The sequence below is a fragment of the Typopeltis vanoorti genome, chromosome 11, assembly GCF_054136105.1.
Source record: "Typopeltis vanoorti isolate ZY-2024b chromosome 11, IOZ_Tvanoo_1.0, whole genome shotgun sequence".
NCBI lineage: Eukaryota > Metazoa > Arthropoda > Arachnida > Uropygi > Thelyphonidae > Typopeltis > Typopeltis vanoorti.
Genome location: NC_143559.1, coordinates 121,399,499 through 121,426,665, shown reverse-complemented (window position 1 = coordinate 121,426,665; position 27,167 = coordinate 121,399,499). Strand labels below are relative to the sequence as shown.

Genomic DNA, 27,167 nt, shown 5'->3' with positions numbered 1-27,167 from the left:
TCTATTTTTAGTCTTGTTTCATTTTTTGAAACAATTAGTTTTTTTAATTTTTCGTTTTCTATCTATTTCAATGCCTTCGTTATTTCTTCCATCTGTTTTTTTTTTATTTTATTTTACTGCTCCATCAATTCTTCCCCTCATCATCATCTTCCACTTTTAGGTACTTGAGCAAGCGAATTGCATTAGCATCATCATGTCTGTTCGTCTGTTCGTCCGTAAACATTTCGAGAATGGAAGCGCCGATTTTTGATGACACACACATTTAAAAATTTTAGTCAAAATTGTGGAATAGTTTTAATTTTTGCTAAAATTGGACAGTGAAAAAAAATCAAAATTAATTTTTTACCATAAAGTGGCGCGCGCAGTGTAGTTATCCTTGGGTGCAGACGATTTTAATTTTTCCTTTGGGGCATGAATCGGGTGATCATAATGTATTCTCACACTAATATTCTTGCTTCTGTTGATGAAGTTGAATTGACAATACTTCAGTAACTCAAGTTACAATCCTTTTATTGTTGTATATTTGTTAACGTTTCTCTCTCTCTCTCTCTCTCTCTCTCTCTCTCTCTCTCTCTCTCTCTCTCTCTCTCTCTCTCCTTGTGTTGTTTGCTTCAGTTTTTATGTATATTACCTAGCTAGAAATCGCTGTCGTAAGTCCCTCAAGAAGTTTGATCTATTTGAAGGTCCGTTGGAAATGCCTGGGTTCGAATCCCGTGTATGACGCGAAGAACCTTAACAAAGGCTTTTCATTTTAAGGTGAGTTACCCAGTCTCATACGCAGCTTAAAGAGTTTTTTTCTCCTGAAAAGAAACGCAAAGTAGCCAAAACACTCGCAACAAACAGACATAATACAACTGATCTCATAGCCTAAGCTGCTTAGGCTGGAATTCCAAACAACGGTAGCAAGAAAAAAAAAAAAAAAAAAGATTGGATCATGTCGACAAAGAACAGAATATTACCCCAATACTGTTACTACTAAATATTTCCCAAGGAATTTATAACCACTATCTTTAAGATTTTAGGTATCCGTAATCAGAGGAGGCTCGTGCATAGGCACTGCGGAACTGCAGCACCCCCCAATTTTTCTCGATATATAAATATATTTATTTATGTTTAAAATATTTAATTTTATCATCAACAATCCTATACAATTCTTTTATTTTGTATAAAAAATAATAAAAATCAATTTTGTAGCACTTAGGAGGGCGAAGGACGCTAACAGTACTGTGATTACCACAGTGTCACATTGCTATGCGCGCAAGCATATGCACGTCATAGTGAGATGCGAGCTATTAGCGTAACGCGGCACTGTCCGTCGCGCAGTTCCACTGTTGTTTATATGCAGTTTGCGCCAGTAGTAGAGTGTTCGTAGTGTTCATCGTGTTTACTCCGTCTCTTAAATATTTGTTTTTATTTTAGAACATTTATTATTTTTTATACAAAATAAAAGAATTGTATAGGATTGTTGATGATAAAATTAAATATTGTAAACATAAACTATTAGCGTAACGCGGCACTGTCCGTCGCGCAGTTCCACTGTTGTTTATATGCAGTTTGCGCCAGTAGTAGTGTTCATCGTGTTTACTCCGTCTCTTAAATATTTGTTTTTATTTTAGAACATTTATTGGGGTTATGATAATGAATTTTATTTTTAAGTAATTTTGAATTATACCAAACTGTATAATTTTATCGATAATAAACATTTTTTTCATATTTAATTTTTTTTTTAATTTTTACCATAATTTTGATATTTTATCCAAACACGTATACACTGTACTTACAGTGTGTATGAATATTTCGAAAGTGGCAGCACTCCCGCGATCCGCCACAGTCCGTAATTCAAGTCTATTGAGAATCTTTACTACACTGCATCTTGTATTGTACGAACTCTTATACGTCCCTTATGACAAGTAAAATTTGTTCTGAGTGAGTTAATTTTAGGCTACCAATGCTCTAACTTCAGCACACATCTTAGTAAAATTTAGACAGGAAGGATGGTTTTGCGAAGGTACTTTGCAGTTGATTTTCGGATGCACGAAAAAAACTGTCTTGATAATTTCAGGTGGAGATTTATTTCTTATACGTTTTGAAGAGGGCGAGGGGAAGTTTCAATGCAACCAGAGGTGTTCTAATTTCTCTCAAATGGGGGCGTGGCGTTTAATATTTATTAATAGACATTCAAAGCACGCTTTTGTGGACTAAGAATTCTTTTTCCATTTTTGTCAATTGTTATATATTTTTTTTTGTAATTTTTAATTTATTTTTACCTGTTCCAGAAACCGTGCTCTATACGCCAACTTTTTTAGCCACTTCTGGTCTCCAATAAGCGAGGAGGTCGTCTCACACCGGGCAATGAAAATCATTCTGACCTAAAGACATTTAGATTTATTAGTGAAAGAGTTCTGGGGTGGGATTTCTATAGTGGGAGAGATACTCCTAAACAGCATATCACGGGATGATGTTATTCGTATATAAATCCGTCCATTCAGAGCGAAGTTGCAAAAACCGTTCAATGAATGGACATTGAATGTAATGATTGCTTTGAACAGCTTGCGAATTGTTACACGGTCCAAAACAGAAAACATTAAACAAATAACAACAGAAGACATTAAAGCATTTATTTTAGTTATATTTATATTTATTTTTTATTTATATTTATATTAGTTATATTTATATATTCTAATTAATAAAATTAAAGTAAATTTAAAAAGAAATAAAATAAAATAAAAATATTTGGAAGATAAATAAAACATAATAAAACACTTTATAATTAAATCTAACACCAAATAGCAAATTGTATCAGATATAACCTAATAACATGACAGAAGTTGTTTCTGACATGTTATTTGATAGATTTAAAAAAAAAAAAAAATTGGTAAGTGGATAAGTGGATTTATTAGTGAATGAGTGCAGGTTCTGGGATGGGATTTCTATAGAGGGAGGAATACTCCTAAACTCCATATCACGGGATAATGTTCGAATAACCTAAAAATAAAAACATTTGTTATTGTAGTATATTCACCGCTGTCGCCCCCCTCTTCCACAAAAAAAAAAAAAAAAAAAGACTATTTGTCACTTCCCAGGACAACACACACATCCAATAAGGGCCACGTACACTCCGACCAATTCATGCTCCTCGTTCGGAAGTGACGCCACCTTCTGCATCGGAGTCACGATGACCACATATGTCCATACGGAAGTCATTTCCTCTCATCTTTTGGTCTGCTTGTTCAGAGATCATCCATCGTGGCACTATACGAAAGAGATTTCTTCCGTTGCAACAAATTACCTACGGAACAGCTCGCTGCACCAGAGAGAGAGAGAGAGAGAGACATAAACAGCTTAATAACTGCAAATGTCATTTGGCGAATCTTCGCCCACTACCGACAAAACGTGCAATTATTACATCAGCTGCAAAGGCTGTAATTGTCCGAGGTTGCAGCTACGGAAACAGAGGAACGGAGAGTCTCGTCAGTGGGTGGGGGGAGGGGAGGGGAGGGGGGAAAGGAAAGTTTCGTCCGGATCTGGAGCAGGTCGTTTGCTCTTGACATATCTTGTACGTTGGAGCGCGCTTCAGAAAACCAGCCAACTGTTAATTAAAGCTAATTGCTGTTTTCCTCGACAACCGACGAATGGAGAAAACTTATCTTCCTAATGTGCTGTCATTGCATTCGTGTAACGCCAAGGTTCGAGGAGGAATTAGAGAGTTCGGGACGGTAGCAGAGAGGAGGGGGGGGAGCACTCGTGAGTATATTACGAGGGGGGGGGGATTAACGATTCTCTTTAACCAGTAGTTGTTGAACTTGTTTATTGTTTCCATTATCTCAGTGGCGCGCGCGCGTATTGATCACCCGTGTAAGTCGTCGTAGTTTCGGATAGTTTGTTACAGTCTTTCATTCTTTCTCTCCTTCCCAAAGGTTTCTCACTCATTCACTCTCTCTCTCCATAGGTTGGAGTTTAGTGATTTTCTCCCCAAAGTATTAAATCGTGTACGTTTGTCGACTGTTGTTGTTAAGCCTAATTCAATTTCTATGAAATTTCGTGTTACACTATCGACTTAGGCGTGTCAAAATACACTTAAAAAAAAAAGTATTGGAATTACGATAAATGACACAAATAACTATGTATGTCTTTAGTTCAATTGACTACGTAGACTAAACGATATATTTTCAACAATTTGAGAAATGATTTAACCATAATTCTTCACTTCCCTTCGCACAGAACGTCTTTTAATATAACTAGAATAAACCCACGTCATCACAGGTAATGTTACTCTATATAGTTTTGTCGCTAGATGGCATTCTGATCTTTCTGAGGATATGAACGAATTGGAGTATGCGCGTTTCGGACTTCCTGTACGTCACTACTGAATCCTTTATTTGTTATACTGTAATTACTTCAGGTGATACCAGTACGTCGAAAGAATACAGATATTAATATAATAAACTTCTAAAACTAAACATATAATCGAGTATCTATTTCCATGTGTTTAATTTCATAACTTTAATGAGATACTGTACAAAACATGCTAATATAATTCAATCAAATAATACACATTACTTTCGTTTGTTTCTTTTAATACGCTAAAAATATAATAAATTTGTAATTTTTATTTCCCTTCGTCACATGCATATTGAAGAACATAAATATATTTATAAATATATTTATATAAATATATTCAAACAGAGACAACTAAGAACAGTAAATCAATGAATATCAAATCGAATCATGCATTGCAAGCTGTTACCCTTGGGATATCATGGGATCTTCAACCTCTTTGTTGCTATTTTATATAATAAGTATATAATAAATATAACGGTGTCTAATGTTATCTTAAATAATCTTTAAAATTTAGCTAAAATATAAAAATTATTGCGTCTAATTACATGTTTAAAATAATTAATAATATATTATTTTTTAATTAAAGACATAATAACAAATAAAAATTCTTATAAAAAAAAGAAATAGCTCTAAAGCATATCCCACAAAAGATAACTAATTATTACTTTAAAAACCATCTAGATAGGAATAATAAAATTCCTCTTTTTTGATGTAAATATCTATCTTATGTAAAGATTTATATAAAGAATTATTTTAAGTTAAAGTAGTTTTAAAATTCTTTTTTAAGTTTTGCTTATTTTTTAATATATACTAAGATAAATTTTAAAAATCAGTTGAAAAAAATTTTTTTTAAACTGATTTTTTTACACTTAAAAAAATTTTTAAGTGTAAATTTAAGTTTGAATTTAAGCTGGTATTTTTGAATATAAAATGTGTTCGTATTTGGTTCGTTTTGAATAAATAAATTGTAACGAAAAATCATATAATTTTTATATTTATTTTTATTTATGAAAATATTTATTTTTATATTTATTTATGAAAATAAATGAAACTTACTGTAATGTAATTTTTTTAACAATCAAATAATTTCGAGACAAACAAATGAATTAAGTCACGATCATTTTTATGAGCAGATATATAATGAGGGGGACGTGCTCTACTGAAGTAGGATCCTTTTCTAGCATGAGAAAAGGATCTCAAAAACAGTTCTGGAGATCACTAAAATGGCATGTTCAAAGAGCAACCTTCATCTCTTCCTGTGATGAAGAATGAATCTTTTCGAAAAAAAAAAGATTCATCCCCCCCCATGACCTTATCTGAAATGTCATCCTTATCCATCCGAGTATCTTTTGTCCGAGAGAATGATTGTTATATTCGTCTCTGTTGTCTCCGTGGTACAGATGCAGCCCTCTAGTGTCATCCAGGAGAATTATCCTATAAAATACACTTAAGTCAATCTCGTGAAGCAATAAGGCAACTACGACAGCGAAGCTTTCCTAACTGAGCGCTTATCTCTGTGTCCCATTTGTCGGTGATGTAGGGGGAAGGACGTCCCGCGATCTCTGTAGCGAGTCTCGTCCAACGACGCTTGCTTCAGAAGTCTCGGCAGTTGGTCCGTTAAACCCCCATAAATTCTGCAGAGTGTCCCTTAACGCCAACCTAAGTAACTACCCCCAATTGCTCATAAAGACTATAGATTAGTCGTCTATGGCTTTTACATCCCATCTAATGCTTCCGGTGTCCGGTAGTTGATGATCTTACCACTAGATGCCGTGACAATCTGCCACGATGTATCAACGTTGACTGGAAAGCTCCTGTTCACAGTGATAAATACTGGAAACTTTTAATCTCGACTAAAGAGTGGTGACTAGTGGCGCCACCTACTGGCTTCTACAAAAGGTTTCGATATCTGATGCCTTGAAATAATAAACATATGTGGACAATTTTGGGAAGTAATTAAATTAATTTCAAATGCTAATACTGATCACAGATGGCGCTAATATCAATGAAAAAATTATGTAGTTTGCTTATATGTGAAATATACGTGGGCGTAATTTTTTTTTTTTTTTTTCTCGTTGGCCAGTCTTTTATTTGCTATAACTTTGTTCTCATCGAAGCGATAGGAGATGAAAAACAACAAAAAAAAGCAATTTTTCACGACTGGAAAAGCTTCTGGAAATCACTATCCTCTAACTCGATCTGTCACTTCTCAACCCCTCTCATCGCATTTTCGGGGAGCGCTAAAACTCCAAAAGGTGGACTCCCAAGGGTATGAAGCAAATAATTCAACTACTTCTATACTCTTTCAGAGCCTGCTGCTTCTCTGTCGTTAGCCCGACCTCTGGGCCGATTAAAGAGCCCAAGAGCAAAGTGGTACTTGGACCTGTCGCCGGTCAAGATCGATGGAGGCTATGCAGGCGATCACGCTGGGGTCAGGTCAATCAATAGCTTCTCTAACAACGCCCTGTCTCCAGGCATCAGATGTGCTAGACACAAAATAGATGGCGCTTTTGGCGTACATCAAAATTTTGACATTTTGGACAAGGATGACTAGTGGACCATCTTTTGTTATTGTGTTTATTTATTTTTTTCTCTCTTTCCTTTATCGAGTGGTCACCGAATAGATACTTACGGGCTCAGCTGAACGTATTAATATTAATTCAAGGCCTACTTGCAGTATTACACGGTGAATTGCCGACGCTGCAGAATGAAAGACTGCATTATAGATGTTGTTTATGAATACAAAAGTTTGTATTGTTTCGTGTGAAATATTTACGGTGGTTTTGAAGAATGCCATAAACATAGGAAGGGAAGATGCAAAAGTCAAGTCAAAACATGGAATTGGGAAAAAAAAGTCTAAAATGGTATAATACATATTGAGTTAATTATTTTCTGTCAGTTATTTATAAAATTCAAAATTGACAATAAATCTACGACTTGTAATATACAAACGTCAGTGTAGAATTCGACATTATCAAAATGTGTATTGTGAACTGTAATACTGTACTATTCCTCGTGTTATCATACAGGCAGATCGGCCAGAGAACACACACACACACACACACACACACACACACACACACACACACACACACACACACACACACACACACACACACACACACACACACACACACACACACACACACACACACCTATCTGCCGTATATGCCTATTTTTTATATTACTCCAGACCTAATACATGAAAGCATTAACTTCATTATCAGCTATTAAAATTTATCGCATTTAAATAAAAATCTAAATACGTTATATCATACTCATATTTTCGATTCGTATATTTACTTATAATTTTCTAAGATTTTCATGGAAAAATCTATGTAGAACTGTTTTAAAATATTTAAAATCATAATATAAATTTAATTAAAATCAAATATTTAAATTTCTAACTCCAGAATTAAATATAGAATTCAGTTCTAAATAAAAATCACTCGGTTTCATAGTAACGCCATTAATCCACTTTTGAATATTTTTCAACTATATAATTTATTTAAAAAATTTTAAAAATATGAAAAAACATTGTTTCAAAATTTCTTCTCTTCTTCTTCAACCTTCTGGTTCTGTCCACTGCTGGACGAAGGTCTCCCCCATAATTTTCCAGACCACTCGGTTTTCTGATTCTCCGATCCATTTCACTCCTGCAATTTGTTCCAGTTCATCCCTCCACCTTTTTCTCGGTCTTGCTCTTTGTCTTGCTCCATCCATTGGTCTCCACTCTGTTGTTTTTCTAGTCCATCTCCCGTCACTGCATCTGGCAATATGGCCAGCCCATCTCCACTTACCTTGTTTAATGTATTTTACAATATCCATGACACCTGTTTGAGATCTTATCCGGGTATTTGTCTTCCTATCTCTTAATGTTATTTTTAGCATACTTCTCTCCATACGATGTTGTGTTGTTCTCAGCTTTTTGTTCAGGGCTTCTGTTAAACTCCACGTTTCTCCTCCATATGTTAGGACAGGAAGTATGCACTGGTCGAAAGCTTCCTTTTTAGACTCATAGGGATATCACTTCTGAATATGCCTCTCATTTTTCCATAAGCCATCCATCCAAGGTGAATTCTTCTTTCAATCTCTTTTCTTGGGCACTCCTCAAAGGATAATGATTGGCCCAAATTTACATATGAAGTAACTTGTTCTATTTCATTGTTTTCAACTTGATAGTTCTATGGTTTATGTATTTATTCATCATTATTTTTGTTTTTTCTCTATTTATTTTTAATGCAATTTCTCTGGAGGCTTCATTTAGCTGATTTAGCCTTTCTTCCAGATCTTCAAGATTATCTGCTATCAGGACAATATCATCTGCAACTTCAGATGATCCTTATAAGGACTGGCTTAAAGGGGCGAAGCACGAATGCTTTTCATCTTCCCCGTTATCTGTAGAGGACTGTGTAGGGATAAGGTGTTATTGAGCTATTAAAGCTCTGATCATGGCAGGAGGGTAACAGCAATAGCCGAGCCTCAGTTAGAACTTCATTGGCTACAGCATTGCCATCCATTACCCTCCAAGGGTATTGGATTGAATGAATCAATCACCGACTATGTAAGTAAAGGTGAAATCTCAAAAATACGGACGATCTCTAGGCCACTCCATAGTGGGCGAAAGACCGTCCTAATCTCAGCGTTGGTTCCACTCAGTGACGGGCTCCCCGACCACTGAGCAGAACCGCTCAAATTCCGAGGAAAATAATTCACCGACAAAGCCCCTCAGCGGGCCGTGCCGGAGAACACCTTCCCCGGAGACTCAAAGTGCTCCCTTAAGGCAAAAACCCTAAGAGAGCGGACTCAAAAACTCATCGCCCAAGTGGGTAAGAGCAACAGCCGAACCTCAGTTAAACTTCATTGGTACAGCTTTGCGTTGCTATCCATCACCCCCAAGGGCATTAATGAATCAATCACCGCATCTCACGGTCGATTGATTTCCAAACCTTCCACACCGCTTCATTTTCCAACTTGAGATGATGCAGCCTTTCTCCATTTATATTTATTCCTTTTGTTTCCTAATTAGGGTGTCTAAAGACTTCCTCTAGTGCAGCTGTAAATAATTTGGGAGATATGGTGTCGCCTTGCCGGATGCTTTTTTGTATTGGGAACTTTTCACTGTTTTTATATAATTTAATTACAGAAGTTGCATTATTGTAAATGTGTTGTAGCGTTTCAATATATGGTTTCTCAGTTCCCTGGGTTTCAAGTGCTTTTAGTGTTGCAGATGTTTTAACTGAATCAAATGCTTTCTCTTAATCTAAATAGGCCAGACATAAGGGTTTATTGTATTCGAGTGATTTTTCAATGAGCTGTCTTAATGTGTGAATATGGTCCAAATTATTGTAATTCTTCCTAAATCCAGCTAGAGGATTGCATTCCCTCTAGTTTAGATTTTATTCTATTATTTATAATTTTTGTGAAGACTTTATATATGGTGGGGAGTAGGCTTACGGGTCTGTAGTTTTTTTTTAATTTCTTCCGTATTGCCCTTTTCAAAAATTAATATTAGAAGTGAATTTTTCTCTGTTTAATGCACACGAATTTTATCACATTTTCTTGTAATAATGATTTTTTTTGGGGGCTACATGGGGGAAGCAGGAATGCTTTTCATATTCCCCGTTATCTACAGAAGAAAATGTATGGATGGGGGGCGTTATTGAGCTATAAGCTCTGATCATGACAGCAATGGCCGAGCCTCAGTTAAAGCTTCATTGGCTACAGCATTGCCATCCATTATCTTCCCTGGGTACCCATTTTAGTCACCTCGTACGACAAGCATGGACGATTTTTAAGTAAAGCCATCTCTAAAAATTAGAACGATCCCTGGACCACTCCTTAGTAGCCGAAAGATCGTCCAACTCAACGTTGACCCACTCAGTGATAAGCTCACTCTACCACCGAGCAGAGCCGCTCATATTCCAGGGAAAGGCATCCACCGACAAGGCCCCCTGAAAACACCCTCCCCGGAGACTCAAAATGCTCTCTCAGGAAAAAACCCCCGAAATCTAAGACCCCCTCACCGGGAGCAAAATTCCGGAAGAAACCTAAGAGAGCGAAACTCTGCGTCCATTTCAGTCGTCTCTTACGACATGCATGGGTTACAGCGGCGCTATTTTTAATCCGACCACTAAACGGGTTAATAATGATTTTCATATCTTTTCAGTTATTTATAATAAAGAGATAGTATAAACTAAAAACTGTATTATATATAATAAAATATAATATAATATAAAAAGATAAAAAGCGCAAATTATAATTTAATAATATGTTAAATAAAGTTTCCAAAACAAAATTATAAAAATTAATTAAACATATTTAAAAACCAGTCATATAGCCTCTTTAATTAAAAATATATGGGCTACTTAGATCCTAAAGCCGTACTGATATGGGTTCGTTTGAATTTTCGAAGTGTATATATTATGTTAATTTGGGTCGTTTCAAAAACCTCTTTAGCATTCGCGATTATCTCGGACTATTTTAATGAAAAGGCGAAGAAACATTGAGTAGAAAATAGCAAATTACAAAGCCAATTGTTTTCGTCCTTTTAACAATAGCAACCAATCGATACGGTGGACCGTTGTACATTTCAGCATGCTAGGAACGCGACAGGCGAACGCGTCATAATATATGACTAACAAAGTCGCATAATGAATAGACACGCTTTCATAATTGTTGTTAACAATAACCGACTGGCTTGTGCGCGCGCGTCTGTGTCAAACACTTTAAACACAACTCGAAATCTCATTCAAACAGAACAAGGAAAAGCCGATAGGGAAACGGGGGGGGGGGAATGGAATATACGTAAAGGCACACAGGCTGCGTTCAAAATTAATTTGTTCATTTGGTAATGAGGTTTGGGGAGAAAAGTTGGGAATATTATTGGGGGAAAGGGGGGGGTGAGGAAGTATTCAACGCACAACCGATAGTCGATTTACTTTGCTGCCAGTTGCAGATTCCAGACTGGGAAGTTCTAGCGGTTGTCGCAAGCAGCTAAATATTCCTATTTGGTATCTTGCTAGAGGAAGGAAAACTTGATTGTATTGTGGCATGGTTTAGTCATTAGAGTACCAATCAGCTGCTGCAGATGAAGGGAATTTTAAGGACCATATTTGGGGACGACATCCTCATTACTAACGCTCATCCAGACAAGGATTTGAATACCCAAGTCACTTCCCACACACGAAAGGCTTAGGAAAATAAAGCAAATTCGTGTTATATGTGGAAATATATATTCGTCTTAAACTTAACTGAAAACTTGTCATCATCAATTCGTAGTTAGTGTTTTAATGATTTAAATTTTCGCTATTAAAATACCCTATGTTGGAAAATGTATGGCAATGTTCGCTCCGGTAGGTGGCGTTCTACGTTTTCGTCTGCCGTTTACTGTATGATTTATTTGTTTATTTATTTTGTATTTATAAAGACACGATGTTTTATTCAGAATATAAATGTCCTAGCAAAGTCCTAGGTTCGAGCCCTGGTAGGCCCAGTGGTTTTGCCGGGCCGAGTGGTTAGCGTATCCCCTCTCCAGTCAAAAGGCTGCAGGTTCGAATCCCGCCGTGGGCATGGATGTTTGTGCTTATCTGTGAAAATACCAGTGGCGGTAGATGGTGTTGATGTACTGATGATGAAAGTAGTAGTACTTAGTGGATTGGGTGGTGGAGAGTTGTAGAGTAGGTGCCCTCCCTCGATGAGGCTTTGGACTCCCTGGAGGTGTCATATAATAATAAAAGTATGCGGATGGTTCTGTGCTCATGGGCCAAAATAAGAAACAGTAGTCTATTTCTAGCCAACAGGAGTCTGGTAGACCGAAAACAGACTGAGTGTGTTCTTAATATTTTGGCTCATGAGTGTATATTTCGATATCAGTGCTCTTTATTATCATGGCAATGCCGAACATGTTTGTGCAGGGTTAGGCAGCCATATAAAAGAATCTTGAAACAATTGATAACCACAGTGTATTGTTGTTTTCTACTGTTTCATTATAATAATTACCATTGTTGCAATTAATGTTCATAACATTGACCACAGTCCGCATAGGACATTGATAAGCTCTAGACTTTATGGCCTCTCGTGTATGGGTGTAGATTATGCCATGAAAATAGCTACGACAACAATAGAAAATTACAACAATAGAAAAATAACAATAAATTTAATAACATCAGATAAATACTGAAAAAGTAATCAGTTGTCTTTAAAATCAGAAATCTGATTTGAAGGACCTGCAAAAATCTTCAACAGGCAATTTAATTCCCAAATCCACGGCGTCTGCTCTAACCGGCGGAAGTCAAAGGTGAATTGGATGCACGGAAACCTTGTAAATTGAAAATGATTTAAATTGACTTGATAAAATCAAGTCGATTTAAATCTGGCGAACTATTAATAAAACACTGCCCAAACTCAGCAATCCTTTGCAGAAAATAAACAAGTCTTCTGAATATTTTCTCCAAAAAGAAGAGAAAAAAAAATGAAACACTTCTTCATGTAACATTATTTCTGTGCGTTTTCGTATCGATCAGTAGCAAAGACATTTTAGTACATTCAAGACTGGCTTCATATCGATTTCAGAAATATCTAGCATGCTTCAGCTGTTTCGCTTCCACCCCCCCCTCTTCTCCCTCGAATGATTAAATTAGTTTTCATAAGTGGCAGTAGATGGCAGCACACGTCAAAGCGGATCTCATTTTTATAAATGATGAGGTAAATTTTGTTAGCCGTTTTATTTTAACTATACAGAGGGCGCTGCTGACATCCCATTCTCAACTACGAGAAGAAATCTGCACCTCCAAATATCTGTATTTAAATATTCCCTGATAAGGATTGTAGCAATAATAAGTAAACTGATGCTGCAATGGAATATTTTTTGTTTCTCTGTAGACCTTTTCTCTATCTACATCTATCTTTATGTTCACCGGGCATCCGCAGATGCCGTATGGTCACTTCGATGCTTGGTGATGTGCCACACCAGACCTCGCTATGTAGTCCTGTTACGTTTGCTTTTCTGGAGACTTCAACTCTCTGAAGATCAGTCACTCCACACACACACCATCCATTCATCTCATTGATGGCCTACTCCTTCATCCTCTTTTCCTAGGAACTTGACCTTCTATTACTGTTCTGAGAAGTCCTCCTTCCATCCTTTCTATGCGTCCAAAATATTTCAACTTTCTCCTGTCAGTATCCTTAAGGAGCCCCTTCAGGTTCCAGGTCTCACATCCATAAGTCGCTGGTGTAAAAACAACTGCATCCAAAATCTTCAACTTTGTTCCCTTGGTGATAGATCCATTCTTCCAGATTTGAGACAAGTCTTTGACTGTTGTTTTAGCCATTGCTAACCTTCTTCTGAACAGCAATCTTCACATTAATAATGGATCCCAGGTGGGTACTCAAACTTGCTGACTTCCTCAATTCTTTCTCCATTAAGGTACACTTGTTTCTCAAAAGCTTGTTTGCATTTCCTTTGAGAACCATAATCTTTGTTCTTGCTAGGATTGAGGAAGTCCTCTGTTATTACTGATCTTGTTAACTTTATGAGAATTTGTCCTAGTTCTTCTCTGTCATTATAAAGGAGTACTGTGTCATCAGCTCGGATATTCTAAATTAGATTTTATGGTAAAGAAAGTTTCGGGGTGAGACAGCGTTATCCTTTTAAATAGCAAAAGATTGATATTTTGGAACAATATCAGTGTTTCTCATCATAAAGTGAAATCTCCCCTCCCAGAAAAATCCTTATTATCGATTCGATAAATCGAATCCCTGATCTTGCTCATCGAACTTGCAAGTGCATATTTTCATCCAACATTATAACAAATCTTCATTGTTACCAGATTTTGATTCGGTAAATATATTTTAAACTTCGTCTTCAATCTTCCAAAGGATATTTCTTATTGTCTGTTTAATTTTTCAAAAGTTTTTTTTTTTTTATCTTATAATTAGAATTTGAAGTCCGCAAAGAAACTTTGTTGAAAAGTTAAATTTTGCAATTATTGTGGTTTGTCTTTCGTGCTGGGAACCCCACACAGCAAACTTCCTCGAGGCATGATTGGAGATCACATTGGTCTTCAGTACTTCGCTTGTCTATTGTTACAAATCGTCCCATTGTTAGGCGCGTTCATTCCTCTTTCTTGTTCTCTCCATTCTCGCTAACCCACCGCATCTTGGTAATTAGGGGATGCTAATTTTCCCAACCGAAGACTTCATTTTAAGGCCGGGATTCAGGCTAATTAGCGTTGCCATGACAACGAGTTTCCGTTTTCATTGTTTCTACTTTAAGTTGCGTTTTCTTGAGTTTGCCACGAACACACACTCTCTCTCTCTCTCTCTCTCTCTCTCTCTCTCTCTCTCTCTTTCTTTCGTTTTCTTCAATACAAAGGAGGAAACACCAGAGGTGGGAACATTAGTCATCTGACGTCTTCCACGCCTGCCTCTTATCGTCTCTTCTCCTGTGTGGATAATTGCTTGTTTTTCCGGGTGATTTCTGAGAGAGAGAAAGACAGAGAAACGCTTTCGCATCAGCTGTAAGATAAAGACGCTACGTTCAGTTATCATACCAGTGAACACGGTATCCAAGAATTGTTTAAGGCGCCGTATCATCCTTTATCTCCATTAGAGTTGGAAAAAATAAAATAAAATTCACTAACATAAAATGGAAGATGTAAAAATGTGAGTATTGCGGTGAAGAAAAAAAAAACGCTCCTTAAAACTTAATTTCTCTGAAACTATTTTTGAATATACTGTTAGCAGGATGTTCTTTAAAAAAATATAGCCGGATAACTCTGCTTCTAAAATCGAAAAAAAAAAAAAACCTAAAATCGAGATCGAGAATATACGTTTGACTCAGATTCTTTAAAAAAAGTTGACAATTTTTTTTAAGGTTGTATTCTTAAAAAAAAATCCGTATTCTTTGAAGTCTCGAACACATGTCTGAGTCTCCAAATAAAAGCGAATATATTTCTTCCTCAGCATTCTAAAAACTCCAGAATATATTGCTCAGAATCCTCAGGAATCTGCTCTTGGAACAGATTCTAAAAACAAAAAAATTTGACTTCTAAAAGCATTTAGAGCTCAGATTTTTTTTTAAAATTAGCAATATATGGCTGACTCAGCATTTTAAAAACTCCCGAATACGTTGCACCCTTCTGAGTCAAATTCTAAAAAAAAATCGCGAATATTTTAGTGGCTCAGTATTCTGAACATAGAATATACTGCTGGCTCAGTTTTCTTAAAACAAAATATTATTTTGGGGTTCGCTCACCGAAAAATCTGAAATGTACGGTTGGCTTAATATCCCATAAATATATGCAATCTAAATTCACTTTTGAAGCCCGTGTATAATTTATTTATTTATTATTATTTTTAGAATCTTTGGTCGTAACTATGAAACAAGCAGTCGTTGTAACTACTCCTGAATATCCGAAAATGTAAACAATTAAATAAATAAATAAATAAATATATATATATATATTTTTTTTTTTTTTTAATTTTAAAGAGGACCTTCTGATAGCCAATACTCCATATTTAATTAATATATTTTTGCAATTAAAAAAAGAAAAAAAAGAAGAAGCAAAGCTGACCTAATACTTTGGTATCGTAGTATAGGGAAAGTATTGATATCAAGTTAAGAACAAAATTATATTTCGGCCTTTTTTTTTTCTTTTTCCCAAACGTTTAGTGGTTCAAGTATGTCCATTACTAATGCATGAGTTATTTGTGGGCGCATTTGAAATCTGAAGCATTTTCTAACTCAATTAACACGAGCTTGAAATAGTTTTTTAATGATTCTCCCGTAATCGACTCGAAATTCCCCAATGACAAATGGCCCACTGAATAATCATTAAAAAAAATTAACCCTTTGGTTAAATAGCTTCCTGGAAGTCAAAACTTTCGATAGTTGGTTTGGTGTAGAAGGCAAATCTCCATATCCCATATCACGATCGCAGCTGATGGTGACATATCCGATACTTCTCTAGTATCGTAAGTCCGTTGCTATGGTAACGCACTCATATTTCTTCTCCAGTGGCTTCGCTCCCGTGTAGAATATTACAGTGCTCTGGAAGCATAATATTCGCGAAATATGTGATAGTGTACAATTAGAATTGTTAATGCCACTTGAATTTTTTTTTTTTTTTCCTACATCTCTGAAATTCGGTTGAATGTATTTGCTATCTCTCACTGATCCTATCATTAAAAGTTTGCTTAATACTTTTGAGTTTTTCGATTTCTTTTTGAAAGAAAAAAAAACTTTCTGACTTTGGATCCTATAGATTATTTTTCTATCTCTTTTTCGTTTTTTTTTTAAATCGTTGAAACAAGTTTTAAAATGAAAGAATGGTATTTAATATGACCAATATTGCAGACGTGTACTTTTTTACATTTTTTTATTTGTACTTATTTTTTTTTAATCATTATGTACATTTCATTTCGTTACCTTAGCAACTACGCGCGCGCTTTGCTTTTCTAGTGAAATTGAAAACTGCAAACCCGCATGCTTTTTAAAGCATTGTTGTCAGCCATTTTGAATGGTTTGACTTTCCAGTCTAGCAAGTTAGTAGTTTTCTAACAATATAAATGAAAAGTCGTTTATGTACGTTAGAATAAATTATTTTCAGTGCAGAAGACCAGATAAAATTGAAAACTTTCTACAAATATTTTTATGATTCTTTTGCAGGTTTCGGATTTGTAACATTTGAAAGCGAAGATGTAGTTGATAAAGTCTGCGAAATTCACTTCCATGAAATCAATAATAAAATGGTAAGTTTTTTTTTGAATCAATATTCACAAGAGCAATTATTAGAAAGAAAAATGACTAATCCTACAACTTGAGTAGTTGTAGATATTTAAATATTAAATTTAGTAGTCCCATCCATCCAGTTTGGCAGAATCGCCTGTCACAACCAAGTAAGCCAGTCTGAGTGAAGTTGATAGCATTTCCGTTTTCCAACCAGTAGGTCGTAGCTTCGAATCCCACTATAGTCACAAATATTTTCTAAATGTCTGGAAGTTGCAGATGATTTTTATTTCCGGTGTGAGCTCACCGGAAATAAAGTGACTTGAAAAAAGTCCATGTTGGGTGTCTACAGTAGGATTTTAGATGAAACTAACTCTCTTTTCTGTACCACCCAAGGTATTAAATGAGTTGCTTTTACATTTAAATAAATAAATAAACCAGTATATGTCATGACGTATATTATAACAATAAATTAACTTTGGGAGATAGTAATACTATCACATGTTTATGAACACAAGAACTCATATATATATATATATTTAATTTTTTTGATCGTAGGTCGAATGCAAAAAGGCGCAGCCAAAAGAAGTCATGATGCCCAACAATGTTGTCCGTGGTCGAGGAACAGGTGGCCGGGGAACCTACGGTAGGTGGCGTTGCAGTTGCTTATTTGAATTGGGCTTTTAAGAATAATTTGCTGACTTAGCGCAAATCTAATTATGGCAGTTACTGATAATTGAACTATTTTAATTCACGTTTTAAATTCAGATTTAAAGTGTTGGAGAACTTGTTATCCAATTACTTTTTTTTTTTACTCATGCTATCTTTCATTTGTCTTCTCCACCTCCCCTCTAATAAGCATCCCATATGCTATAAAATGTATCCAACAGGAATTGTTCTTCGTTTCACTATAATTCTACAGTTTTTAGCATTTCGTCGAACGTTTAGAACCAAGTAACCATCCAAATATTCTTGCTACTGTCTAACAACTAAATTATTCCAACGTACAACTGTTAAAAACCAACAAGTCTGTAATAAATCCGATATGAATATTTCTTTCTAGTCACTAGCGTTCTGATTACCGATAACATTTATTTCAAGCTCTTCATAATGGTGTATATCTTTGTTACTGTTTGTCAGACGTCTCTTTATTCTTCAGTTACGTTCTCGGCTTTGGGACAAAGCAGTAAGATTGTTGCGATATTGTCTGTTCGATGCTTATCCAAAGAATTCTGATTATTCCGGCACAATGCATTTATTTGTTATTATTTTCAAATTGTTACTGAATGTATTATTCTAATTGGCTTGAGTACATTTTCATTATATTGCAACAGAACTTCGCAACAATAAATACCATTTTAGACAAATAGTGATTGTTCTACTCACTACCTGGCGAATATTAACCATTATTATTTTATTAGCCAGTTAATAGTAAGGTTTTCTTGTTGCCAGATATCTGATATCGTATTTTTTTTTTTTTTAAATCTGTTACTAAGCATAAGAAAAGCCTCAGAAAATTCAGATGAACAATTACGAAATTATGAAAATATTTATGAAATTACTAAAATTTTTAAGTTTCTTATATTTGGCTATAAAATATAGTTGTAATTATTATATTTTCTGTTATATTATTTTTATTGTTGTAAACATTAATCTATTTTTAATTAAACTTTTATTTTATATTTACAGTAATTATTTTCTTTAATGAGAATTTATAAATAAATAGCTCTAGTAAAGTGAATGGCAATATTATTAATTTTAATCCAAATATCTACATCGAATAACGAGTCTAAAATGAGTTCGTTTTGCTTTGTTGCAGACCTTGTCTGGCCCCTGGGTGCTCTAACGGATGGTAAGCATCTTGTTTAAATAGCTAAAATGCATAATTGCTTAAACAACTCAAATAACGTTTCGCTCTTAACGAAATAATTTCAACAGTAATAACGTTGTAAAAGTAATCATTGTCAATGGAATCCTCTCCTTTATATCCACCTTCAGATACGATCGCCGTTGTCATGGTAACAGGATGTATAAAGACGAAAGCGCATGCACTTCGAATAATAACTTTTATCACTTGCTGGTAACAAACACAATAATAAAAGTATTAGGAATTAAGAACAGGATTATGGTAATTAGTATTTAATCTGTATTATGGTGTACTGGTTAAATGTTGATTATCATTTTAATATTAGTTGCTCTTGTAGGCATTTATTTCGAATTGAGTGTATAAATATATGTTCATATCTTAAAATCAGAATGCAAAGATTCTAATTTAGTTAACCAACACGAATTATAAACATATATATGTTTTGAAACTAGTTATTTCCATTAGCTACCGGCAGAGGGCGCAACACGTGACCTTAATTATGGTTAGAAGGCTTCCCGTGTATCTTAACATTTCCTAAAGACATACGTTGGCCTTTTGTTTTGGTGTAGCCGTCAGCATGTGTATCAACCATCTCCCCTCCCCTCATCCCCCCCTTACACTTTTCACCACGTGCGCGAGGACGGACGCGGGTCACAGCAGTGACTTTTCGTATGATTCATAGTGGATGAAGCTGGAACAAGAGAGAAAGTCGTCGTTGAAGCTTCGAATTCGTGACAAACTGCATGGCTCACACGCGCGCGCGTTCCGAGCCTCACTTTGCACCCCACTGCTCTTCAGCTAATTACCGACCGAAACAGCGTAAGGTCTGCTAATTAACTTTGGTCATATGTGGATGACACATTTGTTTAATTAATTGTTTCTTCGCTAATGTGAGAATGGAGCCTCCCGTTGTGAAGTGGCTACCGTTTCAGGACTTGCTCAACGTCATTGTTATTCAAAGGAAGCGAGCGAGGTTCATTTCCGGTCACCTTGGCGGAACTACGCCCGATAAAGATAGTGAGAGAGAATTCTATTAATATTGCATGTTACGTTATGAGGTACTTGAATAAAGATATTGCTGTACGTGGCCAACGTGCATGCTAAATCATTGTGGAAATATACTGTAACACAGGTCAACACATGAATTAATAAAAGAAATTCATATTAATATTAGTTATCTACATGGAAAACCGTTATATTATGAAATAAAAGCATGATTCCATATTTTATTGTAAATATATGAAGATATTATGAAACATAAATCATAATAATTCTATAAGAGGACATAAAAATAACTATTTTAAATTTAAACTCTATTTTCCATAAAACAGAAAAAAAGTATCATAATTTATACAAAAATACAAATACAGTATATTAAATATAAAATAAAATAATTAATTTAGACTACCTGAAATTCTTAAAATTATTTCATGAGATATATTATGTTTTTTCATGAGTTATATTATGATATAAAAATATAAAAAATAATGAATGAAATTTAACTTTTATATATTATCTCTATTATAAAAAGAAAAAGGTGTATTGAACTTTTAATTTATATTTATCTTAAAATTTATAAAATACATAATTATCTTAAAGTTTTGATCAAATTTTTAAAGGTAAATAAATTATGTTAAAAGTTCAGAATACACAAGCATTTGTTGTCTACTGAAAGCTAAATATTTTTTATGAAAACATTTATATTATAAAATCAAATTAATAAATGTTGAATAAATCAATTGACTTAAATTTTAGCTTCATTTGTGTTTCTCTTATAAAGTTCAATCACAAATAAATGCAATTTGAACCCAAAGTTTAATTTTAATTCTGTTCAGATTCGAATTTAAAATTTTGATTAGAGGAATTAAAACTTCACGTTTGTTATTTGTTGAAAATGGTATTATTAAAAATGAACGTCATGAAAAATGAGTAAATGAATGAGAAAATGAAATCATTTTTTTTTTCATTAATAGTTCCAATTTGGTTATTTTTGGTGTTTTGTAATAATTTGTTATTTGATAGATTTAAAGAATTTTTTTTTCATTTTAATTAAAAAAGTTAAGTGTAAATAAATTATAAATTTATTTTATTTAAATAAATTTAATAAGTTCGATATGTTTTTGGATAAAATAATATATTTATTCGAATTTAAAAGAGAATGAATGACGTGTATCACGCTGCTACTATAAAGCATTTTTAGTGACGCACTAAGTAACCATCTCTAGAATTTAAAAGAAGGTTATTTCTTTGAGAAAAATCCATTTTTTGATTGCAATATATTTCTAAATTGTTTGCTTTGAAAACAGGCACTCCAAGATGGATATCAACCCTATCACATTTCCCCCTTTTAATATAGGAGAGCAATAATCTCTCTCTTAAGCTGTGAACCAAATACCACATTGTAAGTAAACACACCGAGGTTTTGAAACAAAACAAATAAAAAGATATTTGCATATCTTTTGTAACTGATCACTTTTCTCTCTTGCTTTTAACACTAGGTTTTGCCGCTTACGGCTACGGACGAGGAGGCTACCCAGGATACCCCGGATTTGGCTACCCTTTCGCAGGTATGGCATTTAATACCCAGCAGATATGCATTCCCTGCCCTCTGGAGCTTGTGGATTTATCAGAACTGCATGCATTGCTCTGACGGTCATAGATATTCTTGTTTAGTGCAATCTTTTTTTATATATGTGTAGCTCTGTCTTGTCTTTTACCCATAATGCTTTTCAATTTTTTTATATACGCACAACCCCCACCTCCCAAAAAAAAAAAAAAAAAAAAAAAATTTATTCCTAATCTTCAGTGAATACCTTCGGTTAAAACCCAAGACCCCTTTTTCTGTTACTTCCCCTGTCTGTCTACGCAGGGACCCCGGCTACTTCCCTCTCTTCGGCTGCAGTCGACTGGGGCGCCCCCTGCAATCGCTCTGTTCCAGCACCTTTGTCCTCTGAATCGTACTGGCCTCCCAAAGGACCCGGCCTGCCTTTGTGGCAAACTGTCCTCCTACTGGAACTGTAACTTCGAAGGTGAGGATAAAAGTCCCCCAGTCTGTTCCTGTTTGTCTTAATCAATAGATGGAAGAGGAAGAGGAGAGTTAGGGGACATCAACCAGTACTTGAAGCATGACCTTTCACCCCTCTTCCCCCGCCGTCTTTCTTTTCTCCCTCTTATCTTCCTCCCCCCCCCCTTCCCCAACCTTGTCTCTCTATACTTCCTGTTATTCCCCATTTTCTTGTCTCTTTATATTCTTCTTGAATTACGTGGGGGGAGAGGGGAGTGCAGTGGATGGATCGTATCTTATATTCCACATTTCTGTCATCTACTTGGAATGTTGTAGTTAAGTAGACACCAGTAGAATTGTAGTATTCTACATGTAGTGTGTATAGCAAGTGCCAAATTGTGCTTAGTATTGGTTGCATGCTTTTATGACCCAACTCAATTGAAACCATGGCAACTGAAATCTACCGAGTTGAATGATGTAGAAGGAACTATTGTTATCCATTTCAGAGAAAGTCACGAGCGCTCGCATGATGTATATGAAAGCAATCACAATTTCAACAATCATCCAGCTTTACGAAATATTGTTGTGTGAGTGTGCTTTTGTAGAAATTAACAGGCCAAACAATTAAGTAGACTATCAACAATGATCCTATATAATGATGCTTTTTTTTCTGTGTTATTTTCTCTAATTATTACGTAACCAATATTTATTCCTTAACAATATTTTTTAGTAAGATATTTATGACAAGTTGGTGTGTGCAATGCAAACTCTTATTTATTATCCATATTATTGTTATTTTAAATAAATTTTATATGATTCATTGTGATTTTTATAATGATATTTATTATATTTTTTATAAGGATTGTTTGCTATGTATATATAATAAAATTATCATAAAATATGAATTTCATACGATTATTATACATTTTTTTAAAAAATATATGATTTAAAATGAATAAAATGAGTCGTTTTTTTTTTAAATTAATTACAGAATGAAAGAAAACTATTCCATAACTTCCACTTGTCTTTTCTTTCCTTTGTGTTTTAACGATTTTGAAGCGACTTATTTAACAGAGCAAGTACTTTATATGAAAGATTAAGGCATAAGTATGTAAAATAGAAGAGCTAAGTATACCATCGTGCTACTGTGAGGGGGGGGGTAAAAAAAGTGATGCATTTTTTAAAATGATGAACGGCTAAGATTATAAACAAACACGCAATGTCTCCATGGCAACAGCTCTATTGATACTGTGTTTCTTATCCAGATGGAGAACCAAAAAAAAAAAAAAAAAATCTTTGCTACTCAAAGCGTGTTGGCCTTTTATCTTCTCTGAATGAAGGCAATAAAGGGGAAAAATAAATTAAGATTCACGTGATTAAAGACCGGTAATGTGCTGGGATGAGTAATGATGAAGAAAAATGTCGAGTGCTTTTGACATATTCCGAAGATGTATTTCTCTTACTGCGATCATTGGAACGATAAGGAAACGTACAAAATACAAGTAACAAGGGAGAGGGATGTTTTATGAGCACGTGTCTAAATTGGACACTTATTATTATTTTCTTTTTTTTTTTCTTTTTTTTTCTGCTGGTAAGAAATCTTATTATGTCAAGCATGTAATGGGAAAACGGCAATCGTAAATTCTTGGCCAAGAAACAAATGGCTGGTGTTGGAAGCAGATGTGAAGAGAAAATCCGTGGAACGAGAGTGTGACTTAACAGAGCGTTAAAAATATAAGATCTTTAAAAGATGAGATAAGAAATGAAACCGAATTTGATGCTTATTCGAAGAGAAGTTGAGAAATACGCGGGTAGAGATAGGTAGATGGCATTTAAGCCAGTTTCTTTAATGCAGTTTGGAAACACAAGGGAAGTTTTAACATCATAGAAATGGTGTGCAGAAAAAGACCAGTGGGAATCATATGGTACTGATGTAAATATTTAAATATTTGTCTTGTTCTCCCCACCCTCAACATCACCCCCCCTCTTATAATAAAACTTGTTTCTCATGTATCATAACTTCTGTTCTCTCTTTTCACCTTCTTTCTCTTGTCTCGTGTGTAATCATTTATAACTTCGGTATAGCAACAATCTACACCGTTTTTGGAATGTTCGAATCCCGTTTGGGTGCGAGAATTTGTTTAAGAGTTTTTCAACTAACTGTGCTAGTTATCGGGTCTCACGCCTGAAAGTTTTTGCTTCCACAGACAAACCAACCATAGGATACACGTACTTAATTGCCCTAATATATACCGTACGCCCACAGATGCGAGACCCTTCGACACTTCTGCGCATGGCAGAAGGAGAATCCATTCCGATAATAGGGTAATCAACCCGTCTTGTGGGATGAGTGTTTATTATTACGTTGGAAAATTAACTTCTTTTATGATCATTGTAGTTTTTAAAGTGGTGACTATTTTGCTTGTGTAACAGTTGCAAAATTTTACGTTATAAAGCACGTGATTTCGCGTGTTGGTGACCAATTCGTACATCCTTTATTTCTTTCTCCCCTTCAACATGAATTGACTCTCCTTGGCAATCTGCCAGACCCGGTTCTACGAACTGTACGCGTACAATACTAGCCTCACCTTAGCTTTGTTGTCATAATTCTAATCATTTGGAATCATTGTTCGTACCAGTGATCCATGCTCAAATCTCAACAATCATCGCTGATTTGAATTTAAAAAAAAAAATATGTTTTCATCCAAAAAATGTTTGCTATTTGAGAAACATATTGAGAATGAAAACAAATCAAAGAAATTTTTATCATTGCTTGCATTTGGAATCTCAAGGATTAAGAACAGACTTGAATGAGAACTCCGACGTTATTTCTTTTTCATGTTCTTAAGGGGGAGGGGGGATATTAACGTTTGGTAATACTGTAAGAAATGAAATATCCGTCGTTTTCTGGTTCATACGTATAAAAATAATCGTTGGCCAATAAAAGCATTTAATTTTAATTGTTTATAAATATCAGTTATTTGTAAAGTATTCATTTTTTTTTTAATTGTATTACTTTTACTTTTGGTTTTCGAAGGATATACAATAAGCGACGGGGGTGGGAGTGGTCGCTTCGTAGAACTTGGAATCTCAACTTATTTGAGCAACATTCCTTATAAGTTGGAAGTTTATTTTTCACTTGGTTAGAACTATAATACATTTAGTTTAATCCTTTATCCACGTGTAAGCAAACGAAGTTTGCGCCCGAAGTATCTTCAGGACTGAGGCAACTCGTGGTAAAGGTGGACCAAGCTCTCATCGCTACTTGTCTTAGTATCTCCCATAATGTAAAGCACATCTCCTTGCATTTGGACATGTATAATGATTTGCATTAAGGGAAGGGCCACTACCCAGACCGGTTTCGACCTTTATTGAGGTCTCGTCAGTGGGAGCCAGACCCAGAAGTGGTGATACTAAGGCAGAACAATGGAGAGGTCATATTTACCTACAAATGTACTTAAATGTAATTTACTTATAGGTAAATATGATCTCTCCATTGCTTCTGCCTTAGTATCACCACTTCTGGGTCTGGCTCCCACTGACGAGACCTCAATAAAGGTCGAAACCGGTCTGGGTAGTGGCCCTTCCCTTAATGCATAGCAGTATACATGTCCGCAAGGAGATGTGCTTTGCATTATGGGCGATACTAAGCAAGTAGTGATGAGAGCTTGGACCACCTTTACCACGAGTTGCCTCAGTCCTGAAGATACTTCAGGTGCAAACTTTGTTTGCTTACACTTGGATAAAGGATTAAACTAAATTTATTATATTCCTTATAAGTATCTGCAGGCCACACCAAAATTTGTCTCGGAAACTTTTTCTTTAATGTACAAGATATGTCCGAGACAAATTTTGGTGTGTTAATTAAGGTTGAGGCAACTAAGGGTAGGAGACCAGCATATGTTAATTGTTCTCTGGCAGGTTTGTCTGTTTTGAGGGAGAACCTCCCTCTCCTTCATCCCTATATGAAACCGGCTAAATCACCTTTAGTTGAAAGCCCTTATTAAGCTACCTCGCGTCCTAGACAAGATTCGAACCCGGGTCTTTCCACTCGAACGGCACAGATCGCGGTTTCCTTCCGAATTTAAAAGACGAATGCCCACTTTTGGAGTTGAAATTACACAGCTGGATTTTGAAAAACGAGTTGAGAGAAATATTAAATACGTTATTTCGATTTTTTATAGATTAGGCATTTCTTAATATGTAACACGTAAGAAACAAGTTAATTTACAGCAGCTTTTTTTTTTTTTTTACTAATGTTTCGAAGGTAATTATTTTTTATCATTTACAACCTATACGTTTGCATACTTTTGGAAGGTTTTTGTCACCAAAAAAATGGCCTGATTCCAATGAAAATTGAAATTTCACGACGTATTTCAGCGAGTATTAAATTGCCATTTTTATTGAATTCCGTCCGCATTCTTTTGCCAAATTTTTGCTACTAAAATGATCCGGGCCAAAATCGAAATGCCAAAGCAGGTGTTTTTACTGATTCTAGATACAAAATTCGAATATAAATCCGTCCATTCAGAGCGAAGTTGCAAAAAACACGTACAAATGAATGGACAAAACGAATGTAAATGATTGCTTTGAACAGCTATCATTTGTTGTTATTATCATTTAATAACAACAAATAACAACTGAAGACATTAAAACATTTGTTTTAATTATATTTATATATTTTAGTTAATAAAATGAAAGAAAATTAAAAAAGTTATAAGATAGAATGAAAATATTTGGAACATAAAAAGAATATAATAAAATATTTTGCAGTTAAATCTAACACCTAATAGAAAAATGCATCATATATTAATATTAAATTAAAAGGGAGTAATGTTAGCGCGTATTGACTTTTCAAAATTCTTGAGATTTTACGTGATGATAGAAGTCGCTTCTGTCATGTTATTTCATATTTAAAAATTTAAAAAAAATTAGAAAAAAAAAAAAAACGTTGGTAAGCGGACTAAGGCTCGCGCAGGTAGGACTTAACCAAACTACGATATTAAATTGTATTTTCATATTTCCCTCTGTTTGGTTCGTTTTGCTATAGGGAAAAAAAAAAAAGAAATCCCTATTACAACCCGTCCTGGTGAGAGTTCAGTAATGACGTCACATCTTTAAGCGTGATATATGATGACACGTGACCATCTGAACGATTATTTAATCCTCTTTTAGATAACTCGCTTTTTTTATTATTATTTTTCTTTACAATAGAGAACGAA

General features: G+C 34.9%; 1 protein-coding gene across 4 annotated transcripts in view; it reads left to right on the top strand.

Moving 5' to 3' along the window:
- LOC150102011 (RNA-binding protein Musashi homolog Rbp6-like) overlaps positions 1-27,167 on the top strand; it is a 366,282-nt gene that overhangs the window by 308,851 nt on the left and 30,264 nt on the right. For all 4 annotated transcript variants that reach the window (XM_090400467.1, XM_090400469.1, XM_090400468.1 and 1 more), the window contains exons 8-11: positions 17,015-17,097; positions 17,633-17,720; positions 18,894-18,926; positions 21,440-21,508. In XM_090400467.1, the coding sequence (XP_090256593.1) occupies positions 17,015-17,097; positions 17,633-17,720; positions 18,894-18,926; positions 21,440-21,508 (273 nt within the window). The remainder of the gene's footprint in view (positions 1-17,014; positions 17,098-17,632; positions 17,721-18,893; positions 18,927-21,439; positions 21,509-27,167) is intronic.